Here is a 19,484-nt window from a genome sequence, read left to right as displayed (position 1 = left end):
GTCGCTCATGTAGGACACGGCCTTAGCCACAGCCTGGAGGATGTTTCCAGAATGAAATTTTCACTCTCTCGCCGGAGAGCTTAACTGAAGTTTGGAAGGTAGGAGACCAGTCCTGTTGGAAGTAAAGCTGTGAGGATGGGTCGTCAGTCGCGATTGGGTACCTCAGTCGCTAGAGCACTTGCCCGCGAAAGGCAAAGGTCCCGAGTTCGAGTCTTGGTCTGGTACACAGTTTTAATCTTCCAGGTGTTTGTATTTATCTGCACATAACTCCATCGTGACCGGCGACGTGATCATTCGCCCTGATTATCCTGAGGTGTCAGTAGACCTGTTCTCGCCATGGTGTCTGAGTTATTGTCAGTTTCCCTTGCCTCTGCACTTTGCGTCTGCGCTAGGATGCTGTGGATCTGCTGAGAACGGTGGTTAAATATTACTTCACCGTAGTGTAAGCTCGCACAACGCTGCATTAGGCGTTGTCATAACGCGGCGCTTGTGCTGCGTGATTACAGCTCAGCTCGATGTGGCAGTGTATTACAAGCGGCGCTCTGAAATCTGCAACGCAGCACTCCTTGCGTCCCCCAGATACCAGTTGTCACACACGGTATGGGCCGAACCCGATTGTCTGCTGTCCGCTGCAGAGGATAAGTCTAAAAATCTGTATGAGCGCCCGAGCATTTTAATTTGCTGAGTAACATTGCGTAGGATGTGGCGATAATTAATTTAGAGAGATCCGCGTCAGTTGATTTGCCATTTCATTCGTATCATCGCTACACTTATATTTTAGATTCTTATGATGGTTTTTATATTTACACAATTTGCTGTGTAACATTACGTAAGATGCGGTGATAATTGATTAGAGAGATCCGGGTCAGTTGATTAGCCGTTTCGCTCCTAGCATCGCTACATCTATATTTTAGATTTTTATGATGGTTTTTATACTTACACCTTTTATAGACATCCATTGTGCCAATCGTATACCCTGCATATGTAACAACTCACTTGGAACAGTTTATCTTACCTTTACTTTTTATCAGTGTTTTTACTGTATACTCCCCTCTTCACACATTTGTAATATCTACCTTCGCCTTGTTGGCTTTTATGGCACATATTTGTACTAGTTTATGAGGCTGGGGCTTATTCTTTCTCCCATTCGTTTATTTGCTTCCCCTCTCAGCCATCCTTCCATATCAGTAATACTCTCTATAATGTACGAAGCCCAGCCTGATCATTTTTGTTTGTTATTTCGATTCTTACATTACTACACCCACAATGTGATGGTTTTATATATTTAATTTTTCGTCACTCCAACGCAGAATGTGTCATACATATAACGATTTACTTAGTATACTGAATATTACCGTTAACTTTTCTCCCTGTTGTTACCATTTTTATCATTCATTATTTTATCTGTGTACCTTTGCCTTGTTGCCTAAAAAATGACACATATTGTCACGCGTTTGGGAGATATTTAGCCTATTAGTATACCACAGATCGTTCATATTACACTGAAGAGCCAAGTAAATTGCTACACTTGCCTAATATCGTGTAGGGCCCCAACGGAAACGCAGAAGTGCCGCACCACAACGTGGACTACTGTCTAAAGTAGTGCTGGAGGGAATTGACACCATGAATCCTGCAGGGCCGCCCATAAATCCTTAAGAGTACGAGGGGTGGAGATCTCAACCGAACATCACGTTGCAAGGGATCCCAGATATGCTCAATAATGTTCATGTCTGGGGAGTTTGGTGGCCAGTGAAAGTATTTAATCACCGAAGAGTGTTCCTGGGGGCCACTCTAGTAATTCTGGACGTGTGGGGTGTGGCATTGTCTTGCTGGAATTGCCCAGTCCGTCGGAGTGCACAATGAACGCGAATGGATGCAGGTGATCAGATAGGATGCTTACGCACGTGTCTCCTGTCAGAGTCGTATCTAGACGTATCAGGGGTCCCACATCACTTCACCTTCACACGCCCCAAACCATTACAGAGCCACCACCAGCTTGAACAGTCCCCTGGTCACATGCAGGGTCCGGATTCATGAGGCTGTCTCCATACCCGTACACGTCTATCCGCTCGATACAATTTTAACGAGACTCGTTCGAACAGGCAACATGTTTCCAGTTTTCAACAGCCCAATGTCGGTGTTGACGGGCCTAGGCGAGGCGTAAAGCTTTGTGTCGTGCAGTCATCAAGGGTACGCTAGTGGGCCTTCGGCTCCGAAAACCCATATCGATGATGTTTCGTGGAAGGGTTCGCACGCTGACATTTATTGATGGCCCAGCACTGAAATCTGCAGCAATTCGCAGAAGGCGTGCACATCTGTCACACTTAACGATTCTGTTAAGTCGTCTTTGGTCCCTTTGTTGCAGAATCTTTTTCCGGCGATGTCGAAGATTTGATGTTTTACCGGATTGCTACTATTCACGGTACACTCGTGAAATGGTTGTACGGGAAAATCCCTACTTCATCGCTGCCTCGGAGATGGTGTGCCCCATCGCTCGTACGCCGACTGTAACACCATGTTCAAGCTCACTTAAATCGTGATAACCTGCCACTGTAGCACCAGTAACCGATATAACAGCTGCGCCAGACACTTAGTGTCTTATATAGGCGTTGCAGACCGCAGCATCGTATTCTGCCTGTTTACATACCCTTGTATTTGATTATGAATGGCTATACTACTTTCTTTGGTGCTTCAGTGTGTTATGTTTTTAAATGAAATATTGTAAGCGCTCGGACCAGTCAGTCCTGATTTTCCATGTCTTCGCTGACACTGTCAGTTTTCTTGCTTGTACACCGTTGGTACCTGTGCCGCACCTCTCTTTCAGAACTCCAGCGTGGCCCTCCACACAGTCGTGGGTGGCGTCGCTACCGTGCGGCTGCCCGGACAGTGTGAGTACTGTGTTTGTTCTAGGCTTCTGTTTACTTCCTGGCACCCGCCCAGTCGTTACATTCTTAGGTCAGTCAGATTAGTGCGCCTCCCGATTTTTCTAGTTCCGTCAACATGCAGTGATTTGAGCACCTGCACTGACCGGGACGACCGTATGTTGTGTGTTACCAAATGCTATAAGTAAGTCGCCTTGTTTCGCAGTGTGCTCTTTTGGTTTTTACGCATACGTTGTATTCATTATATTTCTTCCCTCCCCTCCTTTGTATCTTACAGTATCATATACCTAGGCCCGCCCGGTTGGCAGTGCGGTCTAACGCACGGCTTTCCGGGCGGAAGGAGCGCCTGGTCCCCGGCACGAATCCGCCCGTCGGATTTGTGTCGAGGTCCGGTGAGCCGGACAGTCTGTGGATGGTTTTTAGGCGCTTTTCCATCTGCCTCGGCGAATGCGGGCTGCTTCCCCTGATTCTGCCTCAGTTACACTATGTCGGCGATTGCTGCGCAAACAAGTTCTCCACGTACGCGTACACCACCATTACTCTACCACGCAAACGTAGGGGCTACACCAACACCGACTCAAAGGAAGGCCTCGGCGCTTCTTCGTGACGTCACGTCAGCTAGGCACGGCGAATGCCAGGTCTGCTGCAGGCATACTCATAATGATGGTGTCTCTCTCTCTGACACAGGAAAATGTGAAACTATTAGCGGTAGTTGACCAATACACATTGTTCTGAGAGATTTCTGCAATCAATTAATTGTGCAGTTCATTACACTTCTTAACTTATAGTGTACTCCTGAACTTAAATTTCCACCTGTTTTAAGGATTGACATACAAAAACAACTTCATGGTCCAGCAGCAACAGAATTCCTGGTTCTTTACCTTATTTGTAAATCTGAGGAAGTTTCGTTTGTACTGGGTTGCTTTTACAAGAAACTGTGAACATATTGGTGCTTTTCTTTAGGTATCTTGATTGACTATGGGGTGAGGAGCACTGAATGTTAATGAAATATCTTGCAATTGTACACGTTGGAGGAGGGGGTGGGGGACAGAAGAAGAGGCAAAAGAGAGATACTTGTTTAATCAAATAAAATTTTTTATCTTATAAAGTTTCTCCTTTCAGTTGCAAGAGGGGAATATTTATCTTTTCTAATGTGCTTGTTTAAAAAAGTTTAGGCTCGGCAGTATTTTCGATGTATGAAGCTATTTTGCTTCCTGTTTAGAATTCCTTTCGTTGAAAACGACTGTAATCTAATGACTGGCAATAGTTGGACATTTACACATGTAAATTAGTTCACATTTCCAGTCACGATGTCAAACGAACATAAATAAATAAAAGAAACGAATTCATTGTAAGAGGGTTGGGGTAAGTTTCGATAACAGAATGATCAAGTAAATATAGTTTCTTGAATGTAAAATTTCCGAAGCTTGAAATGGGGCAAAGCATCTTCTCATATTGATCTACGTTTGTTTCGACAGGATTCAGTAATACAGAACTATGATCTTCATTTGTAGCTTTACGATAGTAAGAAAATCTTTCATCTAAATAAAACTGCAGAATCCAAAACAATATCAAACAGTTTGTCCAAAAATAAGAGATTTATAGTGATAAGCACGCCCAGGCGTTTCTGCCTACAACAGACCTGGCGTTCGCCGTGCCTAGCTGACGTGATGTCACGAACAAGCGCCGAGGCCTTCTTTTGAGTCGGTGTTGGTTACACTCGTCTGATGTGAGACGTTCCATGGGGAGGTCCACCGGGGGCTGAACCGCACGATAACCCTGGGTTCGGTGTGGGGCGGCGGAGGGGTGAAGTGGACTGCGGTAGTCGTCGTGGGTTGTGGACCACTGCGGCTGCGGCGGGGGCGGAGCCTCACCGTCGTTTCTAGGTCCCCGGTTAACATACAATACAATCATATACCTAAAGATGGGATTTTAAAATTCTGAAACCAGTCATGGTTTGAATAAATAATCAGTAAAGTTGAAACGGATCCCTCTAAATCATCATGTCTCTCAGTTGCGGATGTCCTACGTACCAAACCTTGTATAGGATGATGAAGTAATCACAGGCTGTAAGAGGTAGCAATGTTAGGACAGGTTAAGTGGTCCTGGGCCAGAATATTGTGAAACGCCGGGACTATTAATTGTAGCATCAGACGGGAGCTGGATGGGGGTAGACGGCAGTGGTGTGGGGTGGGGGTGGCCGCCGCGTGCCGTGACATCGGGGCAGGACGGCGAGCGTGTCCGCTGTCCAGCCAGTGTGCGGCCAGGCAGCTGCGGTCTGCAGCGCGCCTCTCCTCTCCTCGCCTCTCCTCTGCTCGCCTCGCCTTGTTTATAAGGCGCAGCTGGGCGCGGGCCGCGGTCGTTCCGCCTGAAAGCGCCGGACCCGGCGCCGCCCCGCCCAGCGCCGATTGAGTTTACACCGCGCGCCGCCCTCTAAATCTCGCCGGCCGCTGTCGCACGTAATGAAATGGCTTCCAGGGGCGCGCGACACAGCCACAGGCAGGGCAGTGGTACTGGCACGCCAAACAGCCGCCATCCCTCCCTACCCCTCTCTCTATATATGTGTGCGTGTGTGTGTGTCTGTGTAGCCACTGTTCAGCTACGGCAAGCGTTGACAAGCGAAACGATAAGGGGGGAAATAGAAGATTCACGATGCGCAGTACTTGCAAATCCTATTGCTAGAACGTCCGGATTAAGGGGGGTAGGACGTCAAACGGGCCGACTCGGAGCAGGAGAGTCACCACAGGACATTTTAACATCTACTGTCTATACTTTTACAAATAAATTCATAAAAATTTGTCACCGTGACCAGGAAAGATTGAGGACTCACGCTCATCGCATTGGAAGTTAAAAAACGTAGCAAAATACCTTTTTTTTCATGTGAAATTTCATCATTTTTTTCACTTATTACTGGCTGCATTTGTTGCTATAGGTACACTTTTCTTCCTAAGTAAGAGAGATTCTTCGATGAATTTTTCATAGCATACAAACAGCAGTTAAAGGTGTATGAAACTCTAGGATTTTCCAAATCTATTAAAAAGCTGTGGAAAAAATTGAGATAATTAACTACAAAACTTGAGTTTTTTCTAAACATGAAGTTTAAAATGTAACAGTTCATTTATTTTTTAATAAATTAAATAACTTCTAGAGTTTCATACAACTGTAACTATGGTTTGTATGCTGTACAAAAGTCATCGAAGAATCTCTCTTACTTAGGAAGAAAAGTGTATCTATAGCAACAAATGCAGCCAGTAGTAAGTGAAAAAATGATGAAATTTCCCATGTAAAAAACAGTGATTTGTCACGTTTTTGAGCTTCCACTGCTACGAGTATGAATCCTGAATCCTTCCTGGTCATGCTGTAAAAGTTTTATGAATTTATTTGTAAATGTATAGACAGTGGAAATTAAAATGTCCTGTGGTGCCTCTCCTGCTCCAAGTCGGCCCGTTTGATCGTCCTACCCCCCTTAACACAGAATCTTTTTAATTCACATCTTGGTCTTTTTGGTAGGTGACCAATTTCGACTCCAGCGATTCACCTGAGAACATCGTGTTACGAAAGTAACACGTAACAATGACACATTAGAGACGACACCAGCCAACCGTCATAGATCCACCAAATTTAGTCAAGAGAGATTGTTACGAAAGCAGCAATATCAGCTTCATTAGGACAGTATTTCGAAAAAATAATCTGAATATCCGGTGCAGTTATTGTCCGCTATTTATGTAATACTAACGAAGCCGGCAATGCTTCACAGTTGCTAAATATGTTTGGGAAACGGATATACGCCCTAAGCTCCTTCTACCAACTCTTCCCCCTCTCTCTACTCATCTCCCCCTCTCCTTTATCTGCTCATCTCCTTCTCCTCGTCTCTCTCTCCACCTTCTCCTCGCCCCACTTTCTGTCCACATCCTCCTTCTCCCTCTCTGTTTTCTTTTACACCCGTCCCCACTCCTTTCTCTCCATCTCATCTCCCTCTTCTCTCTGGCCTCAAGCCTTGTTTATTGTTATAACTAATGAAATCTTCATTGGAAACTGAAGTCGCTTAAAATGAATGTGTAAGTCGGTTGAGATCTTAGTATACGACATGCATATAGAGACCTCATTCTGCAGTATCCGTGACGACAGTATCTTAATGACAGTATTTCGAATAACAAACAGGTCGGATTACACTCGGACAATTCATATTCCATAGTAGTATTCTAATCATAAGCAGGTAAGCCATAAATACAGTTCTCCTCTTTTCTGTTAAAACAAATCGTGAAGAAGAAAACAAAACAGCACATAGCTGCGTATACAATTTTTGTTTAAAATTATAGATAAGGAGAAAGAATATACAGGGTGGCTTACTTAAACGTTTCACCGCAGGTATCTCTGGAACAACAATAGGTATTGAAAACCGACTTTCGCGGGTATGAATGTAAAACAGGGGCATATGAAACTAAATACTATGAAACGTACTAAAACATAAGAAAGTATTATTATCAAGACGAACTTACGTTGTTATAAACGTACACCCCGTATCATTTTCAAGCAATCAAGAACATGAAAAATTACAAAAAGAATGGCGTTGGTTTTAATTTTGAATTTTATTTCCTGCATTACACTATTGTTAAAGCATTCCATGTCTCTTTGGATGTACATTGTCAGCCCTTCTCCAGCACATTCTTATGGAATTTACACATAGAACTTGATGATTACAAGTTTAGCAAACGAGTGTTCATTAAATGTAGCTCTTTTGATGGTTTTTAACTTCGCACGTGGTATTTTTTGTTGCTAGATGGACAACATCCAATTCACCAAATTTACATACAAGGTAACCAACCTTTTTAACTGGATCCAAATGGGGATGGCTTTTTACAAACAGACTTTTCGTTTATCGTTTAACACCGTGAACGGATATGATAAATTTTTTCTTCTAGTATTCCAACTAGCGATCACGTTCCATTGGTGCTTACAGTAAATGCTGAGATCTCGTTATCCCTAGCTGTTGCCAGATTGTTCTGTACTCTGCGTTTAAAATAATTTGTAAGCATCACTTTCACATCTGCAATGCCGTCTTGTTTCTCCATTTGCAGTTTATATTCTTCCTTTGTAGTATTTTTTATACTATACTAAGGTTTGCTTTTCTGACTTCGTTCTCTTCAACTCCCAGTTTTCTTTTACATAAGCACAGCACATTAAATGCGCTGAAAGGTGTAGTTTCTTTAGCAGGTAATGGTTTAAGCCTGTTTGATTCAGTGGTTCATTTTCCTAAGACACATGGCATGCTCATGGGAATCAATCTTAATTCAGAAATATCTATATTTGACGTGATTGTGGAGAACAACGTTATAGAATGAGAAAAATATGTTCCTCCAGCTTTGATATAACGCTCGCATATATCACTTATGTTGCATTCCTTGATGTCTGTGTTAATAATGTCAACATATTCTACAGGTAAATAATTAAAACTGTAGAAAGACAGAATATAGTTCATAATCTTTTCGCAATCTTGCGTCCGGGAGGTTAACTTGCATACGATTCAATTTTTGTGTATTCTTAGAGCCACAATAGACAAATCTTAAAACATTGTTAAACACTACATATCAGCTGTTCTGCAAGCTGTTCGTTATTTGAGACCACAAAAATACGCTAACCTCCAGGGTAGGTAACTGGGGCGTTAGCGGCCACTAGGCAGAAAAATACCGCTGGTTGAATTTCACCAATAATAACACAAGGAATTCAATGATTAATAATAAGAAGTGGAGGACGGCTAATTAATTTCGCCAACTCCAAACACTCCACTCATTGCTCTTCGTCTCAGCGACCCTGCGAGCATCAACGTGCGAACAGGGTACAGTTCAGTACATTATAAATACTGTTCGTTGGTGGTTAATACACTTACAAAGTCTTCCACAGGATCAAACGCATGATTCATTCTGTAGTTGTCCTTTTGAGCCCTGGTACTTAGGGAAAGGCAGGATTCGGTGTCGACAGGGCCGGAATCAGTTACCATTGGTTGCTCAGTTTAAAAAAAAATCAAGCACATTTTATTTGGAAACAGTTGCAAATAAAGTTGACAATAAAGAACAATTATCAAATTTGACTATTAAGACACAATGTCTAATTAAAAAAATTCTTAAGGAAGTTGCACTCACAGCTGAAGACCTTATTGACCAGAAATTCAAATTATTTGTCGGCTGAAGGCTCCAATAGTAATAACTCAAAACACAATTTGATGGCTGAAGGCCTGGATAGCAAATTCTTAAGAACCAGTTAAACTTCTCCAAGAGATACTAAAATATTTTTAAAAAATTGTCAAAATTTCACTATTAAGATACAATATCTAATTAAAAATTCTTAAGACAAATTGCATTCACGGCTGAAGGCCTTATTGACAATCATCACAATCTGACCAAATCAAGAGAGACGCCGGCCTTATACAGTGCTGCAAGGATCGACCTGGGAAAGTCACTCAACTTCATAAACGAAGGGACAGGAAGCCAAGAGTTGTAGTCACTTAACCGGATGGCAACTCAAACTAGTGACAGTTTAAACGCAGACCAACACTCTTGCAATATCTACCTAACGTCTGATAACCAATACAACGATGGAACAACCCAGGCAAGGCGGAAGCAGCAGACAGCACTGCATCTTCAGAATCTGGTGTTTAGAACATCCAGAAGCAGAAGGAACCACTACGACCAAAGTAGTCCAAAACAAACAAAATATCCGAACCAAAATTAAGGAGGCTGTCGAACTACATGCCTTACCGGACAGCAGCGGCAAGATGAGGAAAGGTACATTGCCACAAAAATACGCTAACCTCCAGGGTAGGTAACTGGGGCGTTAGCGGCCACTAGGCAGAAAAATACCGCTGGTTGAATTTCACCAATAATAACACAAGGAATTCAATGATTAATAATAAGAAGTGGAGGACGGCTAATTAATTTCGCCAACTCCAAACACTCCACTCATTGCTCTTCGTCTCAGCGACCCTGCGAGCATCAACGTGCGAACAAACGACGTGATCTCAAAACAGTGGATGTTTCACTACTGGGTTAATGTTCACTCTACTCAAACGTCCCGGGTCTGGTGGGCAACGAGGTTGTAGCCCTCACAACTACAGCCCCCTCTACTTTTTTGACCAAAGGACGGCACCCAATTGGCTGGATTACTCCATGATGACATCGCACACAAGATGGGGCTGGTGTCATCTACGTCCACAGATTACATTTATGCTCTCTATCCACTGTTACGTGCAACGCCATCATTCGTATCAGGGTGGCAAACTACGGGAAGTTTTCCTCTGTACTCCTTCTTTATCAAATTCGTACTTCCATACATTGCTAAGTGCACAGCCGGTGTGTCTATCACGTAGCCTCATTTCCACTGCTTCTCTTACTGAGTCCCAATAGGTCGAAGCACGGGCCAGAATTCTCGTGTGCTGAAACATAATTTGCCCTTTTTAATCAGCTATGCTCAGTCCCTGCTGCTTTTTCAAAATCCCTGTGCTTCAGGTGACACTGATACTCCACAAAGCGGTCGGCAAAAGTCCGCGTAGACGCCCCACGAATTGCTGCCACACTCGCGAGAGGTATTATAAATCTGTCACACTTTCAATCCGCAACATTTCGTTAATTGTCCTGAGTGGCGAAACACTGGCCTGATTCCTTGCCTGTTTAAGACTCTGTCTGTCTTACTGGTTTCTGCATCACAGACGGAAGCCACACTATGTGTTGGTGCTCCTAGCTTTCTCAATGGTTTTCGTGACGGCTTAGTCCTAATATCTACATCTACATCTACATCTACATTGATACTCCGCAAGCCACCCAACGGTGTGTGGCGGAGGGCACTTTACGTGCCACTGTCATTACCTCCCTTTCCTGTTCCAGTCGCGTATGGTTCGCGGGAAGAACGACTGTCTGAAAGCCTCCGTGCGCGCTCTAATCTCTCTAATTTTACATCCGTGATCTTCTCGGGAAGTATAAGTAGGGGGAAGCAATATATTCGATACCTCATCCAGAAACACACCCTCTCGAAACCTGGCGAGCAAGCTACACCGCGATGCAGAGCGCCTCTCTTGCAGAGTCTGCCACTTGAGTTTATTAAACATCTCCGTAACGCTATCACGGTTACCAAATAACCCAATGACGAAACGCGCCGCTCTTCTTTGGATCTTCTCTATCTCCTCCGTCAACCCGACCTGGTACGGATCCCACACTGATGAGCAATACTCAAGTATAGGTCGAACGAGTGTTTTGTAAGCCACATCCTTTGTTGATGGACTACATTTTCTAAGCACTCTCCCAATGAATCTCAACCTGGTACCCGCCTTACCAACAATTAATTTTATATGATCATTCCACTTCAAATCGTTCCGTACGCATACTCCCAGATATTTTACAGAAGTAACTGCTACCAGTGTTTGTTCCGCTATCATATAATCATACAATAAAGGATCCTTCTTTCTATGTATTCGCAATATATTACATTTGTCTATGTTAAGGGTCAGTTGCCACTCCCTGCACCAAGTGCCTATCCGCTGCAGATCTTCCTGTATTTCGCTACAATTTTCTAATGCAGCAACTTCTCTGTATACTACAGCATCATCCGCGAAAAGCCGCATGGAACTTCCGACACTATCTACTAAGTCATTTATATATATTGTGAAAAGCAATGGTCCCATAACACTCCCCTGTGGCACGCCAGAGGTTACTTTACCGTCTGTAGACGTCTCTCCATTGATAACAACATGCTGTGTTCTGTTTGCTAAAAACTCTTCAATCCAGCCACACAGCTGGTCTGATATTCCGTAGGCTCTTACTTTGTTTATCAGGCGACAGTGCGGAACTGTATCGAACGCCTTCCGGAAGTCAAGAAAAATAGCATCTACCTGGGAGCCTGTATCTAATATTTTCTGGGTCTCATGAACAAATAAGGCGAGTTGGGTCTCACACGATCGCTGTTTCCGGAATCCATGTTGATTCCTACATAGTAGATTCTGGGTTTCCAGAAATGACATGATACGCGAGCAAAAAACATGTTCTAAAATTCTACAAGAGATCGACGTCAGAGATATAGGTCTATAGTTTTGCGCATCTGCTCGACGACCCTTCTTGAAGACTGGGACTATCTGTGCTCTTTTCCAATCATTTGGAACCCTCCGTTCCTCTAGAGACTTGCGGTACACGGCTGTTAGAAGGGGGGCAAGTTCTTTCGCGTACTCTGTGTAGAATCGAATTGGTATCCCGTCAGGTCCAGTGGACTTTCCTCTATTGAGTGATTCCAGTTGCTTTTCTATTCCTTGGACACTTATTTCGATGTCAGCCATTTTTTCGTTTGTGCGAGGATTTAGAGAAGGAACTGCAGTGCGGTCTTCCTCTGTGAAACAGCTTTGGAAAAAGGTGTTTAGTATTTCAGCTTTACGCGTGTCATCCTCTGTTTCAATGCCATCATCATCCCGTAGTGTCTGGATATGCTGTTTCGAGCCACTTACTGATTTAACGTAAGACCAGAACTTCCTAGGATTTTCTGTCAAGTCGGTCCATAGAATTTTACTTTCGAATTCAATGAACGCTTCACGCATAGCCCTCCTTACGCTATCTTTGACATCGTTTAGCTTCTGTTTGTCTGAGAGGTTTTGGCTGCGTTTAAACTTGGAGTGGAGCTCTCTTTGCTTTCGCAGTAGTTTCCTAACTTTGTTGTTGTACCACGGTGGGTTTTTCCCGTCCCTCACAGTTTTACTCGGCACGTACCTGTCTAAAACGCATTTTACGATTGCCTTGAACTTTTTCCATAAACACTCAACATTGTCAGTGTCGGAACAGAAATTTTCGTTTTGATCTGTTAGGTAGTCTGAAATCTGCCTTCTATTACTCTTGCTAAACAGATAAACCTTCCTCCCTTTTTTTATATTCCTATTAACTTCCATATTCAGGGATGCTGCAACGGCCTTATGATCACTGATTCCCTGTTCTGTACATACAGATTCGAAAAGTTCGGGTCTGTTTGTTATCAGTAGGTCCAATATGTTATCTCCACGAGTCGGTTCTCTGTTTAATTGCTCGAGGTAATTTTCGGATAGTGCACTCAGTATAATGTCACTCGATGCTCTGTCCCTACCACCCGTCCTAAACATCTGAGTGTCCCAGTCTATACCTGGTAAATTGAAATCTCCACCTAAGACTATAACATGCTGAGAAAATTTATGTGAAATGTATTCCAAATTTTCTCTCAGTTGTTCTGCCACTAATGCTGCTGAGTCGGGAGGTCGGTAAAAGGAGCCAATTATTAACCTAGTTCGGTTGTTTAGTGTAACCTCCACCCATAATAATTCACAGGAACTATCCACTTCTACTTCACTACAGGATAAACTACTACTAACAGCGATGAACACTCCACCACCGGTTGCATGCAATCTATCCTTTCTAAACACCGTCTGTACCTTTGTAAAAATTTCGGCAGAGTTTATCTCTGGCTTAAGCCAGCTTTCTGTACCTATTACGATTTCAGCTTCGGTGCTTTCTATCAGCGCTTGAAGTTCCGATACTTTACCAACGCAGCTTCGACAGTTGACAATTACAATACCGATTGCTGCTTGGTCCCCGCATGTCCTGACTTTGCCCCGCACCCGTTGAGGCTGTTGCCCTTTCTGTACTTGCCCAAGGCCATCTAACCTAAAAAACCACCCAGCCCACGCCACACAACCCCTGCTACCCGTGTAGCCTCTTGTTGCGTGTAGCGGAACCCGAAACCCCACCACCCTCTGGCGCAAGTCGAGGAATCTGCAGCCCACACGGTCGCAGAACCGTCTCAGCCTCTGATTCAGACCCTCCACTCGGCTCTGTACCAAAGGTCCGCAGTCAGTCCTGTCGACGATGCTGCAGATGGTGAGCTCTGCTTTCATTCCGCTAGCGAGACTGGCAGTCTTCACCAAATCAGATAGCCGCCGGAAGCCAGAGAGGATTTCCTCCGATCCATAGCGACACACATCATTGGTGCCGACATGAGCGACCACCTGCAGATGGGTGCACCCTGTACCCTTCATGGCATCCGGAAGGACCCTTTCCACATCTGGAATGACTCCCCCCGGTATGCACACGGAGTGCACATTGGTTTTCTTCCCCTCTCTTGCTGCCATTTCCCTAAGGGGCCCCATTACGCGCCTGACGTTGGAGCTCCCAACTACCAGTAAGCCCACCCTCTGCGACTGCCCGGATCTTGCAGACTGAGGGGCAACCTCTGGAACAGGACAAGCAGCCATGTCAGGCCGAAGATCAGTATCAGCCTGAGACAGAGCCTGAAACCGGTTCGTCAGACAAACTGGAGACGCTTTCCGTTCAGCCCTCCGGAATGTCTTTCGCCCCCTGCCACACCTTGAAACGACCTCCCACTCTACCACAGGTGAGGGATCAGCCTCAATGCGGGCAGTATCCCGGGCAACCACAGTCGTAGTCCGATCAGGGGATGCGTGGGACGAGCTGGCCGTCCCCGACAAACCCCCATCCCGACCCCCACAGTGATGCCCATTGGCAACAGCCTCAAGCTGTGTGACCGAAGCCAACACTGCCTGAAGCTGGGAGCGAAGGGATGCCAACTCAGCCTGCATCCGAACACAGCAGTTGCAGTCCCTATCCATGCTAAAAACTGTTTTGCAAAGAACGTCTGAACTAATCTACAGAGAGCGCAAACAAATCGACAAAATTTAAACGGTTATTAAAATACAAGATTGCCTAGTAAATGCAGTAATGCTGCTACTTGCGCACTGCTGACACTGCTCGGCGGCGGAAGGAGACTAAGCGAAATTACACTATTCAGGTACTAAAACACGATGCTACACTCTCAAATACTATAATACGCCCGAAATTTATGAATTAAACAATGCAAGAACCAAAAACACGCAAAGAAATTAAGAATTAAACTATGTAACAAATGAGTGAGCTAGGAGTATACGACTTGCTGCTCAGCTGCTTATCCAACGGCGGCAGGGAGCACACTGACTGCGACCAACCGACACTGGCCGCTCAAAACAAAACAGTAGACAAACGACTACGCGAATTTACACTATTCAGGTACTAAAACGCGATGCTACAACTCTCAAATACTATAATACGCCCGAAATTTATGAATTAAACAACGCAAGTACCAAAAACACGCAAAGAAATTAAGAATTAAACTATGTAACAAATGAGTGAGCTAGGAGTATACGACTTGCTGCTGCAGCTGCTTATCCAACGGCGGCAGGGAGCACACTGACTGCGACCAACCGACACTGGCCGTTCAAAACAAAACAGTAGACAAACGACTACGCGAATTTACACTGTTCAGGTACTAAAACGCGATGCTACAACTCTCAAATACTATAATACGCCCGAAATTTATGAATTACACAATGCAAGTACCAAAAACACGCAAAGAAATTAAGAATTAAACTATGTAACAAATGAGTGAGCTAGGGGTATACGACTTGCTGCTGCAGCTGCTTATCCAACGGCGGCAGGGAGCACACTGACTGCGACCAACCGACACGGACAGAATATCCATTCCTTCTGAATACCATCGTCAGATGATTCATGTCGGAGCCTAGGTGCTCCTTGTCCGAGGCAGTACTGTCTCTGAGTATCGGGGTGTTCAACATAGCTCGCTTCTGAGCGGGATGGTAAAAAATAAGCCCACTGAGATACAGATCTGTGGAGATCAGTTTTCGATGGCCAAGTCGTTCACCTGTTTTTCTATCGACTAACACATCTAAAAAAGGGCGTAGTCATAGCTGATTTTTTCATAGCAGGTTTTGAAGGAGGAGTGTTGAATAAGGCCCCCCTCGATCCATCCTACTTCTTCAGATCTGCTGATGGTACTTTTTTAGTTCGGCTACGAGGTAGGAAGGCGCTTCAGCAGTTCATCGAACACATCAAAGGTATTGATTCAAACATAACATTTACAGTGACGATGCAAAAGGACGTAAGTTGTGTTTTGTAGATCTATTGGTAGAATGAAAAACAAATGTACGACTCGGCCATTCTGCGTATACAAAACCGACCCATACAGATCTATATCTCAATGGGCGTAGCTCTCAGCATCCAGCTTAGAAGAGAGCTTTGTCGAACGTCCTGATACACAGAGCCAGTACTACCTCGGAGAAGGAGCACCACTATGTTCAGAAAGAATGGATATTCTGCCGGCGATAGTAGGTCAACACTGTCAAGAAAACATAGACGTGACGCCCTTCAAGAAAGCCTGGAGGAACAACACATGGTAAGGCCTCCGTTCTGCGGTGCAACAACCGATAAGGTAGCTCGAGCCCTAAACAGACAAGGAATGGAACGAGTTTTTCGCCCTACCCTGAAAAATTAAGGAAATTTTGCGACTGGTTAAAGACAATCTAGGTCTGAGAGTGCCAAAAATTTACAATGTCCCTTGTGAGTGCAGCAGTTATATGGGGCAATCTATACGGACTGCTGCCGACCACTCTGTGGAGAATCAGCGTCACCTTAAGTACAGGAATTTTAAAAAATCAGAGATAGCTTTTTCTTTTTTCCCTTTATTTTGATTTCATTCATCCTTGCGGTGGCATACTGACAGCAGCGATGTAACCACTCTTCAGCCTACAGATATAAGAAGATAAACAGTAGTATCAATAAACATGTATATGCGAAACCAAAATTAGAGTATTGAAAATTCTGGGGTGATGTTGCTGCTGTGGAGTTGACGTTGTATGGTGAGCTGCAGAGGTGGTGGTGACGGCGGCGGCAACGGCAGCTGTGGCAATGAACTGCACTGCATGCTGGACTCACGTCATCTGCAAATAACGAGTCAATTAAGTCTATGGGTTCAGAAAGATGGAGCGAGTCATCAGAGTAGTGGAGCAGGTGGGTAAGGTGAGAAAGGCAGGTAGTGGGTAAAGGAGTATGTCAGGGTAGGAATAGAGAAGAAGTGCGAGTAGATCATTGGAGGTGTTGATACATCGTAAAATACAGTAAAGGCAGCGCTGGTGATGACAAGCAGGCGATGAAACAGTAGTGACTGAATGATGGAGGCTAAGACTGGCAGTGAATATGTGGACTGGCGATGACCAATGCCGAGGGCGATCTGTGGCTGTGAAGGCAATGACTCTCAGTGAGGACTAGCAGCAAATTTGAAGACTGACAACCCTGAGAGTATCCCAGGTAGTTGTTATAATTGAGTGGGAGAGGGAGTCCAACTCATGCATGTAAGTGGTGGATTTTTTCTGCATTATCATTTCATTCCCTATATGGGGACTGGCTGGCAACTGCGATGTATCCACTCAGTGTATAGTTTTTGGGAGTAACAGTTGTATTAATAATATACGCAGGTGAAGCAAAATATGAGTATTCAAATTTTTGGGTGATGCTGATGAAATGAAGTTGACACTGTACAAGTTGTAGAAGGGAAAGCTGAATCTGTGCTGCTTGATTACCAGCTCGAGATAATGGCTAGTGATGAAGATATCATCGATGGAACAGAGGATGAGGGTAGGGAGCTGACATTGCAGTGGCGTGGTTGTGAGATGGGTGATGATGGAAGGGATTTAGGGTGCTGTGGGGTTGGAAAGGCTGCTCAAGGTTATGTGGGGCTGCATTAAATGAAGATGTCTACTCGGGAAAAGAGGAAGTGGGAGGCGTTGTGGGAATACGTGGCAGTGGCCTTTAAATGAAAAACAGAGCGGGTTGATGGGGTGACCAGATAGAGGATATGTGGACGTTCAAATGGGTGTATGTTTTGAAGGACCATGGTGGTGAAGCGGATGATGTCTTCAGCGGTAGGAGTAGGATATTGGGAGTTGTCTGGGTGGTGTGTCGTGTTGACAGACAGGGGCACTCATTACAGCCTTGGTAGGACGGGGTTTGGCTGTACACTTATAGGAATAAGTGGGATGGGATTAGTTGCAAGTGTTGCAGGTGGGTGGAGATTGGAGTTTGGGGCAGTGTTGGTAAAGATGGTTGGCTTCGCAGTGGGAGCATATAGGAGGGTTTTTGGAGCTAGAAGTTAAATGCTCGTTGTAGGTGAAGAATTTGCGGCAATGGTAGGCCTCGGGTTGGGATCATGAAGGGTCAATCTGTGTTTACAGTGATAGATGAAGGCCCTGTTCTGAAGGAGGTGATTTATGGTTGAGCGATCTTTGGAAAAGAAGCAAATAAGGAAGATAGGACCTGGATGGTGGTGACTTCGAAGGGCTTTTCGGATTTTGAGTCAGGATTGGAATTAAGCTCCCACTCAAATTCCGCTACTGTGCCTTGGGTTCCACCCCCTTGATCACAGCAGAAAGAGTCTGTGGGGCGATCAGGGTTTGGGGCTGTCTGGGTTGTGTTGGGCTCATGGGAGCAGAGAGGCATGTAGAGCAACAGACAGAAGATGGAGTTACATTCATGTAGAGCAAAGGTGATGGAAGGCACTCGTTGCTGTAGGTGGGTTTGGAAACAAGGATTAGAGGATTTGATGATTAAGGAGTCTTTGCAGGACATGAGTTGTAATATGTTGAGATTTTGAAGGTACTTCTTTATTTTAAGGAAAAGTGTTTTAGGAGTGAGGAATCTGACATCAGGATGTAATGAGATGGAGGAATGTGTTGGAGGAGATGTGTGGGTAGGATGTGAAGAGATTCCATAGGTTCTGATGTGGGGATGCAGTTGAGTGTCAGAGGTAGGTGGGGTATCTGTGTTAGGTGGGTTGCAGGGCTCATCTGGGACTGTGGTGTTGGAGGATACCATCTGGAGTGTGACAGGATTTTGCTCAATTTTTCTTATTTTTCTTGCCTAGAGCTGGTTGGGTTGAAGATAAAACAGATATGTCTGAGGTGGTCACAGCTGCAGCATTTGTTGGTGTGGATCTGGTTGTTGCTGGAGTAGGTGTGGCCGGTGTTTCTGTTCTTGGACCCAGATGTAGTGATGATGGTGGTGGCAATGGATCAGCAGCAGAAGCTGATGGCACTGCTGGCTGGTGCAGTTCTGACATTGGTGGGGGGAGGGGCATTGGTGGTGGTGGTGGTGATGGTGGTGGTGAGGGGGAGAGTGGTGGTGGCGGCAGCAGCAGTAGCAGTGGAGCTGCAGTGCATGCTGGAGTGATGACATTTGCAAACGAGGAGTTAATTATGGTGATGGAGAGTGTGGAGTGTAAGATGGATGGACTCATTTGAGTAGTAGGGAATGGGAGACAGAAAGAGCAGTGATCAATTATGACCAATGGTACGTAATGTTGCGGTTGTGTGTGTGTGTGTGTGTGTGTGTGTGTGTGAGAGAGAGAGAGAGAGAGAGAGAGAGAGAATTACTACTTTGCATGAGAGAGATCACAGGTTTTGACTTACAAAATACAGAAACCAATATTACTTTCAATTGAATGACTGCTTGTCTGAAAGATCACAATATTTGATGTATTAAGTGCAGAGAGAAATGATTCTATGTGACCATGGAGTCTTTAATATTACACCAATAGTACATACATGTAGATAAATAATGCACAATGTTGAAACTGACATCAGTTTACTACCGTGTGCCAGTAAATGATGTAACCTGACAATATTTTAAGGCCAGAAATAATTAATATCTTTGACTTTCAAAGAAATAATGAATATTTTGTTTTTGACTCACAGGTGGAGCTTAC

General features: G+C 44.5%; 1 protein-coding gene across 1 annotated transcript in view; it reads right to left on the bottom strand.

Annotated features, from left to right (window-relative positions):
* Positions 1–18,839, bottom strand: part of LOC126456090 (uncharacterized) — an 891,834-nt gene extending 872,995 nt beyond the window's left edge. Inside the window, exon 1 of the mRNA XM_050091846.1 lies at positions 18,690–18,839. Within this exon, the coding sequence (XP_049947803.1) occupies positions 18,690–18,839 (150 nt within the window). The remainder of the gene's footprint in view (positions 1–18,689) is intronic.
* Positions 18,840–19,484: the final 645 nt, after the last annotated feature.

The sequence above is a fragment of the Schistocerca serialis genome, chromosome 2, assembly GCF_023864345.2.
Source record: "Schistocerca serialis cubense isolate TAMUIC-IGC-003099 chromosome 2, iqSchSeri2.2, whole genome shotgun sequence".
In the NCBI taxonomy this organism is placed as follows: domain Eukaryota; kingdom Metazoa; phylum Arthropoda; class Insecta; order Orthoptera; family Acrididae; genus Schistocerca; species Schistocerca serialis.
This window is presented reverse-complemented; position numbering and strand designations above follow the sequence as displayed.